Raw genomic sequence first — 12,763 nt, forward strand, 5'->3', positions numbered from 1 at the left:
ACCTGAGCCGAAGGCAGACACTTAACTGACTGAACCACCCAGGCGTCCTTGGCCAAGTTCCATCCTTGCTTAGATCAGGAGCTTCCTGAGCTGGTTGTGTCTCCACATTGTGGTTTATGGCTCACTAGACATCTCTTTGCTCACCGGTTTTCTAAAGTTTCAAACTTCTGAGGAGAATGTTGCTGTAGATTTTCCTGTGCCCTGTTCTCTGCTCCTCTGTCTTGCATGTCTTGGGCACAAAACTGATTTTTTCCCCCCAACACAGTTTGAAGATCCTTTGGCTCACATCCCTCCAGACCAACTGGAAGAGATGAAATCAAATGAGAGTACATTCAGAGTAGGCGTCCACGAGTACTCTTTCTGCTCAGGTTTCTCCATCTCTCCAGCCACTTACCTATTGTGTTCATTTGCTGCATACAATACGACAGACTGGGCAGCTTAAACAACACTTCCTTTCTTACAGTTCTGGAGGCTAGAAGTCTGTGATCAGAGTGTCGCTAGCTTTGGTCTCTTCTGAAGCCAGATATGGGGAAATGTTAATTATTACTCCGGCCATCATGGAAAAATTTCCATGGGTCCGCATGGGTCCAAGCACTCTGATACTGTTTTTGTATTCAATGACAAATGATTTGAAAAATCCTACCCCCACAAAAAAAATCTTACCCATGTTCTTTGATAATAAGTGTAGAAAAAATATAGTATTTTATTCACCACCAATTAATCTATTTGATAAATTTTATAACAGAGAAGACCTATCTAGATTTTTATTGATCATAAGATTTAGGATTTCTTATTTGATTGTATTAAAGTACATAAGGTATATATTTTCATTTTATTTGTTTATTTATATTTTTATACCTTTTTTTAAAGATAGGCTTTCAGAGGAAGTCAACAACTTTGCACATACTTCTTCAGAGACTGAATCCACCCAAAACTGCTCCTGGGAATGAGAGCTCAAGTGTCCTTGAGGCAGACCTTCCCCGTCACAACCTGACAACTATCCAGATGTCTTCCATCTTAACCAAGCAAAATAAAATCATTTCTAACAACAGCAACAGAAAAAAAGATTGGCTTTCAAAATTGTTTTAGTTAAGTGATTAAAGCATTATCACTAGCTGACACCAGTACTAATTTTGACACTAGCGCTAATTTGGCAAGATAACCAAAGATTTGCAAATTGGTGATGATGGCTGAAGATTATCACTGATCTTCTAGCAGTAAAAATCACTGTGTCTGAATCAGTACAACCATCCATTGTGAGAGAGATTTCATCCCTTACTGCTCAAAGTAGTAAGGCTAATTTTAGGTTAAAGGGAAGATATTTTGTATAGCCAGTTCAAGAAAAATATAACTTAACCCAGATCTGAGGTTCTAGATTTAATCCCAGCATTTATTTCCAATAAGAAAAATCTTCCGGGGCGTCTGGGTGGCTCAGTCGGTTAAGCATCTGCCTTTGGCTCAGGTCATGATCTCAGGATCCTGGGATTGAGCCCCACATCAGCCTCCCTGCTCAGCAGGGAGTCTGCTACTCCCTCTCCATCTGCCCCTCCCCCTTTGCTTGTGCTCTCTCTCAAATAAATAAAATCTTAAAAAAAATTTTTTCCAAAAAGCTTATTTAACTTTTTGCAACGGTAGGTTTACCCATGTCTGTCAAATTAGGCATAGCTGAGTACATACCAGATTCAGAGAACTTACATTGGAGAGCTGTCTACCTAAGACATTAGTTGAGATCTTTAATTTTTTTAAGATTTATTTATTTATTTGGCGGGGGGAACAGAGGGAGAGGAAGAGAGAGAATCCTCAAGCAGACTCACTGCTGAGCATGGAGCCCTTCGCAGGGCTCAGTCCCAGGACCCTAAGATCATGACCTGAGCCGAAATCAAGAGTTGGACACATAACTGAGCCACCCAGACACCTTGGATCTTTAATTCTTGTTTATATAGCAGGGGAGAGATCTCTTTGGTGCTACAAATTTTAGAGGGTACAAATTGGATCCTAATTATTAGTGTTTTTATTTTTATCAATGTTTCTAAATTAGTTATTAACTATACCTTTGTCTAATTCCTCCAGTAGAATTCTGCTCTAGGGCTTCTCAAATTTTAATGTGTATAAAAATCACCTCGGAGGGGTACCTGGGTGGCTCAGTCGGTTAAGTATCCGACTCTTGATCTCAGCTCAGGTCTTGATCTCAGGGTCATGAGTTCAAGCCCTGCATTGGGCTCTCAAAAAAAATTTATATATATATATACACACATTTTATGTATATACATATATATATATATACACACACATTTTATGTATATATAATTTATATATATATAAAATTTATATATATATATATATATATGTGTGAAAAAATATATCTATGAAAAAAATCACCTGGGAATCTTATTAAAGATACTAATATAACACTGTATGTTAACTATTCTGGAATTAGAATTAAAACTTAATAAAAAAAGATACTGATTCAGTAGGTCTGGGTAGGACCCAAAATTCTGCATTTTTAACAAGCTCACAGGCAATGCCAATAATGCTGGCCCAAAGACCACACCTTGAGCAGTAAGGGATGAAATCTCTCTCTCAATGGATGGTTGCCCTGATTTAGACACAGTGATTTTTACTGCTAGAGGATCAGTGATAATCTTCAGCCCTGTCATCACCAATTTGCAAATCTTTGGTTATCTTGTCAAATTGAGGGCGTTGGAGGATGATGTGGCCACGTATCTGACAGGTGGCCTGAACACCTTACCCATTCAGTTCTGCAGATCCCCTGTCCTTCCCAAGCCCTGAAGGGTTGTTCTGTTTTGTTTCATGTTCTGCTCGCACCTTGCCGCCGTTCTTCAGGACTGTGGATTTCAGCATTCTGCCTCAGAGGTACCCCTGGCCATATCAGAAGCCCCCCCTCTGAGCCCCATGAGTTCTCGTGGTCTCAGCTTCAAATCATATGGGAAGGCTGCAAGATCAAATGTCTTGGATTGAGGTTTACAGCATATGGGTCCAAATCATGGTTTGTGTTTAAAAAACGAATCCAGTCTAACTTACGTTAAAAAAGGTTACTTATTTGGTTGGATTTATGGACATCCTAAGTGGCATCTAAAAGTTGAGCACAGGACTTAGTATTTGCCCACATGTTCCAACATGACCACCCTGGAACCGAGGCAGAGCCTTGTTCACAGTGGCAAGCCAAAAGGGCAGATAAAGGGAAGGAGGAGGGGGTGCTGGGTGGCTCAGTCGGTTGAGCGTCCAATTCTTGATTTTGGCACAGGTCATGATCTCAGGGTTGTGAGATTGAGCCCCACATCAGGCTCCATGCTGGGCATGGCATGGAGTCTGCTTAAGATTCTCTCTCTCTCCTTCTCCCTCTGCCCCCCCCCCACTCACACATGCACATTCTCTCAAAAAAAAAAAAAAAAAGTGGGGGAGGGGGCAGGATGAAAGAAGCAGAAACACAGCTTAGAGGGGACCCTGGGTGGCTCAGTCGTTGAGCGTCTGCCTTCGGCTCAGGTCACGATCCCAGAGTCCTGGGATCGAGCCCCACATTGGGCTCCCTGCTCGGCGGGAAGCCTGCTTCTCCCTCTCCCACTCCCCCTGCTTGTGTTCCTGCTCTTGCTATCTCTGTCAAATAAATAAATAAAATCTTAAAAAAAAAAAAAAAAAACACAGAGAGACAGTAGAGAAATACGTCAGAAGGCTTCTAAAGAATCATAATGATGATTGTAGAACAGTATGAGTGATATGGTCCCATTTTTGAAAAAGCTAACAAACTACCTGTGAGCATGATCAGAAAGGAAAGATGCCCACCAAATCATTAGCGGTTAGTTGGCAATTAGTGGTGGTTGGTTTATCTATACACATCTGTTTTGCTTCTTTTTTTAATCCGATTGTGTAGGGTGTATAATTTTTGTTAATCAGCACCTACTCACTGCTGATGGAGGTCAACTCAATAAAGGTCCCCAGAGCAATGAAGCTTTGTGGGGGGTCCTCAGCTGGGGCTGGAACGGGGAAGGAGCTGACAAGAATAAGCAGGGGGCTTTCTATGGAGCTTTCCCATGTTCCAGAAGTTGTGTCTTCAGTCAAACCCCACGGCTTCAGCAGGGATGGAAGCAGGGCGGCCAGGCTGGGGGAGCCGCTGCCCAGAGAGAAGGGGGCAGGGCAGCGCTCCCCACCGACACTGGCTCCAGATCTACTCTCAGAGGCTCAGTTCCCCTAAACATCCAGCTCCTTCATGGCTTGGGGAAAGCCAAGGCAGGCCAGGTTGCCTCTGTGACTTGGCAGACGCAGTCATACAGAACAGGGCGGCAACAGCCTGCCCCGGGCAGAGACCCAGTCGAAAGCTCTGCTTCCCTCTCTCATTTCAGTACATCCCCATGCCCGTGCTGTACGGAGTCTTCCTCTACATGGGCGTGGCCTCCCTGAATGGCATCCAGGTAAGGCTCTCCCCACCCCACCGAGCCCCAGGCTGATCTAACCAGAGTCAACTCCCCACATCTCCTGCCATATTACCGAAACCCCAAGTGCTTGCTTCCGCAGTTCAGTGGGAAAATAATGGTGATAAAGATACTACCATTTACTGTGTATCAAATAAAATCACTATAGCAGGCCCTTCATAGGTGTTCTATAATGCAATCTGTGTAAGTAGGTGCTGTGATCCCTATTTTACAGACGAGGAAACAGGTTCAGGATTCACAACCCCGATGGGGCTGACTCCAATGAGCATTTCACTACATCTCTCTTCTCTAAGGCAACTCTAGCGGAAGAAAACATTTTGTTTTGTTCTTTATTTAGCATGATACACCAGATGTCTCGGCTGTCTTTGTGTTGCAATTAGTTGCATTTTCCTTGAATGGGGGCAGTGTTCCTTTGTGGCCGCCTCCAGGGCTGTACCCTGCAGGCAGGGTTCAGGCCTCCTCCCCTAAGGGTTCCCTATGTGTCCTCCTAGACCTGCAGTCCCCCTCCTGTGCATTCTTAGTCCAGACAAGGGGCTACCTCCTATGAGACCCCACCGCGTCACCCCTTCCCGCAGTCCCAAGCCCCCAGCAGGGCCACCTCCCTCACGGGGTCCCCACTGCTGGCTGAGCCTCGCGCTCTCCGCCAGTTCTGGGAACGCTGCAAGCTCTTCCTCATGCCCGCCAAGCACCAGCCGGACCACGCCTTCCTGCGGCACGTGCCCCTGCGCCGGATCCACCTCTTCACGCTGGTGCAGATACTCTGCCTGGCGGTGCTCTGGATCCTCAAGTCCACGATGGCCGCCATCATCTTCCCGGTCATGGTAAGGTGGGCGCGGGCTCCCCATCCTGCTTGGCCGATGGGGCCTGGGCAGGCGTCCCCAGGAGGGAGGTCCGCCGTCGCAGATGGCCTGACTCTCTCAGGGTCACAGAAGCAAGCACAGAACAGAACAAGATTCGGGTCGTGAGTCCAGGCCAGATAGAGCGGGGGGAGGGGGGCAGTGCAGGGGGACAGTGCGGGAGCCTGTGGGCTAATGCTTCGGGAAAGCCCTGGGTGGGCCCCAAAGCCTGCAGTGCTGGACTGGGGGCCAAAGTGAGTACACAGAGGTAGGATTTGAAATGTGCCCACCTGGGATTCTCAACCCTGGGGGACCATTAGAATCACTTGGGAGCTTTTTAAAACTGTGTGCCCAGGCCTCACCCCAGATCAATTAAATCAGTATCTCTTGGGGAAACCCAGGCATTGGTGTCTGTAATAAGTCTCTGCAGGTGGGCATAAATGTGCAGTCAAGGTTGAGAACCACCACTCTAAGGAAAGGGAAATGGATCCTCCCCAATAGGGCCCTCATGGGGTTTAGCGGTAACAAGGGGAAAGGAAAAGAAATTATAGTCACCATTAGCATGTGTGGAGTGCTGTTTAATTTAATCCACAGCAGTAGTAGTAGTACTTTAAGTATACTTAAAGTATACTTTAGTACTACTACTAATCCTATTTTACAGGTGAGGAAACTGAGGCTCAGAGGGCATGTGTGAGTGACCCAACCCATACAACCAGAAGGAGCTGAGCCAAGATCCATACCCTCCCCCTATTGATTTTTTTAATTTACATGCAGTAAAATTCACTATGTGGTTCTGTGAGTTTGGACAAATGCACAGATTAGTGGTTCCACTACAGTCATGATACAGAACAGTTCCATCATGCCTAAAATTCCCTCATGCCATTTCTGTTTTTTTTTTAAGAGAGAGAGAAAGAGCATGCATGCGCATGTGGGAGAGGGACAGAGAGAGAATCTTGAGCAGGCTCCATGCCTAGCACAGAGCCTGACAGGGGGCTCGATCTCACCACCTGGGCGGAAATCAAGAGTCGGACACTTAACCGATTGAGCCAGCCAGGCACCCCCCACCCCCTGCCATTTCTTTGCAGACAGTGCCTCTTCCCACCCCTACCCCTAGCAACCACTAATTTGTTTTCAGAGCCAGGATTTTTAAAACCCAGGTCTGTCTAGCTCTCAAGCTCTACTTGCTCCCAAGAAGCAGGTCAGTTAGGAACCAGAGTTAAATGCAGCTGGCTGGTTTTCTCCCTGACCTCATTTAGTGGCCGGTTCTTGGTAGTGAAGGGGCAATATTTATAACTAGTTACCCTGGGCCCATTGAATTTATTAAAAGGCCAGTATTTAATCCTTCCCCAAAGCACACATTTTTCCCTTTGTGTATGCTGAACAGAACCAAACTTTCTAGACTTTACTGTAAAAATTCCTGATATCCCAGTACACTTTCTTCAGTGTACTTTATACTTGTTAACAGAGAGATTGGCAGCTCTCAGAAATAAGGACAGAGGGACAGTGGGTCTCAAAGCGTGATCTCTGATCCAGAAGTATCAACATCTCCTGGGAAACTTGTTAGAGATGCGGATTCTCAGGCCAGACCCAGACCTGCTGACTCAGAACCTCTGGGGGTAGCCCCCAGCAATATGTGTATTAACAAGCCCTCCAGGGTGTTTTGGTGGAAGCTCAAATTTGAGGATCATTGATTTAAAGAATAACTATAGGAGTTCTGTAGCCCTTGGTCTCTGCCTGGCTCCGAACCAGCTGTCACAGGCTCTGTTCCCTGGCTCATTGGTAGGCTTTGCCATTCAACTGAGGAAAGGCCAGATGAAAGGAACCAAGCGGGCAGGTGGTAAATGGTGGTTTGTCGGAGCTCTGAGATGGCTTCAAAGAGACCAGATAAAGTCCCTAAACATAGCTTACTGAGGGAGAAAAAACAATGTCTGAGTTTGGGGCCTTGAGCCCATGGTTTTCTCTTAACTCTCACCACAGATCCTGGGCCTCATCATTGTTCGAAGGCTTCTGGACCTCATCTTCTCCCAGCATGATCTGGCCTGGATTGACAACATCCTTCCAGAGAAGGAGAAGAAGGAGACAGATAAGAAGAAGAAGAGAAGGAAAGGGGCCCATGAGGACAGTGATGAGGAGGTGGGGAGGATGTGAGGCCAGGGCTGAGGGAAGAGATCAAGAAACCCTCCCTCCACTTCTGCCCAGGCCAGGGAGAGGGTGGGCTTTCAGGTGGCCAGCTATGATCACCTGGGCCTAGTCTGGCATGAGCTGAGGCTTCTGCCTGTGTTGGTGTAGGGTGCTGAGAGCTCGTCTGCTTATGGGAATATCCTCAGAGTGGGCCACAGTGAATGAGCACCCCCCCCCCACAACCCAGGGAAAGGCTGGTTGCCACACCCATTCTTTGCCATTTCTGTGAGCTCCCGGGGCTGTTATCAACAAGCAGTGCAGGTCCTTGATGGACAGGGCAGAAGACTCAGCTCCATCATGGGGGAGGTTATGAGGACTGACCTCCAAAGAATGGAGCAGGTCTCGGGGGTAGAGTCTGATGGGCACCAATTAGTAGATTAGACTCTGGGACAGGTGGAAGGACTGGGAGCCAGGTTTGCTTGGCCTGCCTCTGGGGTATTAGGGAAGGTGGGCAGAGAGGCATATGTCCTCACTGAAAGGAGAGTGGCTACATTCCCCAGATGCTGGGGACCACCTGGTTGCCCCATCTACTTTTCTCTCATGCTTCCTCCTCATCCCACTTCCAAAACACTCAGGGAGTCAACAGACAGGAAGCCAGTCCAACTTAGAGTAAATCACGAAATGTGAACAGAAAGATTGTCTAGTTCAAGTGCTCATTACACGTGATGAAACGATCCTCCAAAAGGGAAGTAGTTCACCCAAGATGGATATATGGTTAAATGTCTAAAGGGAATGAAGAATCCTGACTTTTTTTAATTTTAATTTTTTAAATTTTATTCATTTGAGAGAGGGAGCAAGAGCGGGGAGAGGGGCAGAGGGAGAGGGAGAAGCAGACTCCCCACTGAGCAGGGAGCCTGATGAGGGGCTTGATCCCAGGACCCTGAGACCATGACCTGAGCTGAAGGCAGTCGCTTAACCAACTGAGCCACCCAGGTGCCCTCTGTTTCTGACTCTGCTCATTTCCAACATGCTAAGCTGCCCATGCCATCTAGCAACATGCCTGGCTCCCATTCTCCCAGGTCTGACCTGAACCCACATCTCTGTATCCACCTGGAACTGTTACAGTGATTTTGCCTTTTGCAGATCAAAGCTGTCCATGGGCAAATCCTTGCTGACTGGTGGCAATCAAACCATCTTCTGATGGTAGTGATAGACCCAAACTCCCCTGGTCCTTAATTGCTTTCCTCTTCCAGGGAGAAAGAGGCCCATCATTCATTCACATGTTTTTCATTGATGATTTAGATGGTTTGCAAAGACAGGCCTTGAGAACAAAGAAACTGAGAGTCTAAATGCCTTTTAAAAACAAATACTTACTCTTCAATTGATTCATTCAATAAATATTTGAGTGGCTACCACGTGCCAGAAACTATTCCAGGGTTGGGGAAAGGCATGATATATTAATGGAAAAATGGGATTCAATTTGCACAAATCCACTTTACACATGTCTTTACAGCAACACCAGCTATTGTGTGAGATTCACTCCTGATTGGTTACTATGACAGTTGAAACTGTTCTAATAAATAATGTTCCTGGAAGAGTTCTGTCCTGTTTAGGACAGCAGGCTAACTGTGATTGCCCCCCAGTGAGCCCCAGAGTACTTGCAGCACCCCCTAACTGTTGAGACTGGAGATAGAGAGGATGGTGGTTGGCACATTGTGGATGCATGTATTTTCCATCTCTTGGCAAGAAAGTCAAAGCTGTTGAATTGGTGGTGTTTATCAGCTTTTCCCACTGTTTCTCTCCAGCCCCAGTTCCCTCCTCCCTCAGTTATAAAGATTCCCATGGAAAGTGTCCAATCAGATCCCCAAAATGGTATCCACTGCATTGCCAGTAAGTAAAACACATGGTGTCTCTCCCTTCCTACTTACTACTAATTCTCCACCTCTTCCTCCAAGGAACTTCCATCTTTAACTCAGGGGGACCGAATGGTCTTAGATGCTAGAGGACTCCTCTGGTAGGCAGAGTTCAGTGAGAACTGGGCCACCGGGATTCAGACTTCAACTAATGGAATCCCCAAATCAAAGCCTGCAGGTGCCTGTGATCAAGCTTCACTTCCATTTAGACAGAGCCCCTCATTCTTTCCTTGCCCCTGGTGCCTCCTGATGCCTGTGGAGTCACCTGGCCCTCTCTTCAATGGTTTCAGACCACATGGATCCAAACATGACCCGCTGAGCCTCCCAGGCTTTCCAGTGGTTATTGAAAATGATTGAGGGTTCAAAGCCAAGCTGAGTTGTCCCCTTTAGAGAAACTGGTAGCATAGCATTTGGATCATAAATTAGCAGGGAAGGTCATAGAGAAGTTCCTCCTGCTGAAAGGGAGGCTGCCTGGGAGGGATCGGGCATTGCTCACGAAGATCCTGGGGGGTTCTATGGCTGCCTTTACCCCTCCGAGCTTCGGCACCCTACCAGAGGACAGTCCTGTCATCAAGACCACAGCCTATCCTTGGAATAATCAGGAAGATCCCACTTGAGTGACCTTGGTGTTCCTAACGTAGGGCTTGAAACTTTCCTAAAAGACCCAGATTAGGATCCTGCCAGGGCCCTTGAGGGGCTTCCCATCACACTCTCCGTCATTAGTACCTCTTCTTTTTTAGTTGCTAACTCTCCTTCCTTCCCCTTCCCATTTGTATTCTTCCATCACCCTTCCTTACTCTGCCCTGGCCCTCCCCCACACCCACCTATCCTGGCTGAGAGCCCTCTGGAGAAGGAGTAACTGAGCCAGAAGCCATCCTGATTTCCTCTTGTGTAGTGTTGGCTGTGGGGATTAGAGAACAGGAAGACAAGGGGGAAGCACTGGAGAAAGGTTTTCTCCAGCGTCCTCCTCAAACCTGCTCTACAACTGACATTTTAATTTTCCTGCCAGGAAAAAGATCTTCCAGTTGGAGTTACTCATTCTGATTCTTCCTTCAGTGACTCAGAACTCGACCGGAGGTAATGGCCATGAGGTAGACTCCTTGGGTATTAGATAAGAGACTAAGCAGTGGCCAGGAAGGCGGAGGGACTAGGATTTCCCAGGTTAGCCAGTGTCTCCGTAAAAGGCCTTTGCTGGTCCACCTTGGGAGACAGGTGGTCAGACCTGATTATTGGCGTCAAGTAACAAATATGTCCTTTTACTGACATGTCATGATTACACAAAGGTCTTCTACTTTAGAAAAGGAAATTACAAAATACTACGTAAAATTGAAAACACTGGGGGAAAACAACATAGAGAAAAACTACACATGACTTAAGTATATATTATTGAATGCCAGGATAAATGAGCTCGAAGATCAAAACGCCAGGTACTCCAGTAGTATGTGGAATAAAGTAACAGCATGGTTAATTAGCAAAGGTCAGAAACCTAACTAAATATCAAAGATTAAGTGGAGCGTGGAACTTCTGATCTCGGAGCCGTGAGTTCAAGCCCCAGGTTGGGCATAGAGATTCCTTAAAAAAAAAAAAAATGGAGAGAATAGTCAAGAAAGGATTCCAGGCCGTTTCCAGGGGCCCCCATGCCTACTGTGATACCTTAGTGTTCTTAATGAGAAGCCATGAGAAAAGTGGACAACTTGATGATTGAAAACAAGGAGGGCTCAAAAATAGAAGAGAAATCCAGGGGCAAGAAAGTCAGCCTCAGCTATTACAGGGGAAGATGGTAGGGTGCTCCTACCTAGGGCCCTAAACTGGATGGGAATCACTGTACTACATCACACATGAGCAAAGGCATAGGCTATCCCAAGTCTACAGGCAGATAAACCTGCAGACTTAGATGCACGCATCCAAGAGATTTTAGAAAACATGCACGAGATCGTCTGAGTTAGAAGTCAAAGCTGTTACCATTTTGCCAGGATGAGAAGAGAAACACTAACAAGCCCCCCTAAGCAGAGGACCCAAGGCCACTCCAGCCCAGGAGGGTCATGCGTCCAAACTACATCCCTGCCTGCTTTCTCATCCCACCTCCCCAGTCAGGGTTCCTACACCATTACATGAATGCCACGGATTTTTATATATAAAGGCGTTGGGAGAAAAGCAGTCTATCCTGATTTTTTGTTTTTAAGTAGCCTACACCAAATTGAACCTCTCATTGCCCCAATCTCAGTCCATGGAGAGAAAATATGGACCAGGATGGGGCATTTCCATATACAAACATGGGACAGCTACACTGGTGTTTTACCAACTCTATGTAAGTAGGTGGAAGCAGAGACCACTGAACAGGATTCCATTTCAGTGAAGGAAAAGGCTCAGCAACATGATCTAGTTTAAGCATCCGAGATCTACCAGGCATGATGCGTAATCCCTGGGGGTCTAGAAAGACAGGCCTGCCAACAAAGACATACAGCAGTGTGTGCCGAGAACAATGGGGCACATGTAAGAGAAAGGACAGTGTCTAAGGGAGGGATCTGCCTTATCTGGAGAGTCCAAGAACGATAAATAGGAGCCTGCCAGGTGTACAGAATAAAGAAGAAAAGAGACAAAAGAAGGGCATTTCAGGCAGTGGGAACACGCCTGAAATACTATTTGAAAATAGCAAAGACTGCTGGGCTAGACGGGCAGCCAAACTAGAAGTAGTCAGAAGTGCAAACATAAAAGGCCCTGTCTGGCCACACTAAGGAGCTTGGATTCTATCTCTTGAATGGTGGGAATCACAGACAGATCTGTGATCCAGAAAGTTCGCCTTGGCAGCAATGTGGAGACCAGGCTGAGACTTCTGGCGAGACTAGCTCAGCAAGCACAGCTAAAGGCCAAGCGCAGAGGATGTTGCTCATTGCCATGACGTGTTAAGAGCTCATAAGCAAGGACAAAACTACTTGCTTTAGAGCCCTCCTCTGGGGGATAGCGTGGAAAACACCAACTACTAGATAAATCACTCTCCCTTCCCTCTTTTTCTTATTTAGCATCACATTGCACTTCAAAATTTCCTGTCCAGCTTCACCTGCTTTCAACTATTCACAGAGCCCAGTGTTCATGGTGCCACAGGTGAAGATAGAAATGGAGTCAGACTGTGACTTCACAGATGTGGACAGATACGGAAGAGAAACTGACGGCGAGACCACCCTCTAGGACGCAGCTGCGCCCAGACAGGGCTTCATCTTCACTGTGGGAGGACATGGTTGCATCTTCACTGTGAGGTCTGGACCAGACCCCTAACTTCTCTGAGCCAGTTTCCTTATTTGCCAAACAGACGGAGGCATTCCACTTGATAGAAAACTGATCTGTGGATGAAAAGTACTACTTACATGCAAAGCTGTCTCCTTCTTTCTGCAGTTATGCAAACCAACAGAAACATGATACCTTATTTTAAAATGCAGTCCAGGATAGA

At 46.5% G+C, this 12,763-nt stretch overlaps 1 protein-coding gene across 1 annotated transcript in view; it reads left to right on the forward strand.

Moving 5' to 3' along the window:
• Positions 1-12,712, forward strand: part of SLC4A5 (solute carrier family 4 member 5) — an 82,774-nt gene extending 70,062 nt beyond the window's left edge. Inside the window, exons 21-26 of the mRNA XM_032410657.1 lie at positions 4,359-4,427; positions 5,096-5,269; positions 7,262-7,417; positions 9,211-9,295; positions 10,328-10,395; positions 12,339-12,712. Coding sequence (XP_032266548.1) covers positions 4,359-4,427; positions 5,096-5,269; positions 7,262-7,417; positions 9,211-9,295; positions 10,328-10,362 — 519 coding nt within the window. The 3' untranslated portion in view covers positions 10,363-10,395; positions 12,339-12,712. The remainder of the gene's footprint in view (positions 1-4,358; positions 4,428-5,095; positions 5,270-7,261; positions 7,418-9,210; positions 9,296-10,327; positions 10,396-12,338) is intronic.
• The last annotated feature ends 51 nt before the right edge of the window (positions 12,713-12,763 follow it).

This window comes from Phoca vitulina, unplaced genomic scaffold (assembly GCF_004348235.1).
Source record: "Phoca vitulina isolate PV1807 unplaced genomic scaffold, GSC_HSeal_1.0 scaffold12, whole genome shotgun sequence".
NCBI lineage: Eukaryota > Metazoa > Chordata > Mammalia > Carnivora > Phocidae > Phoca > Phoca vitulina.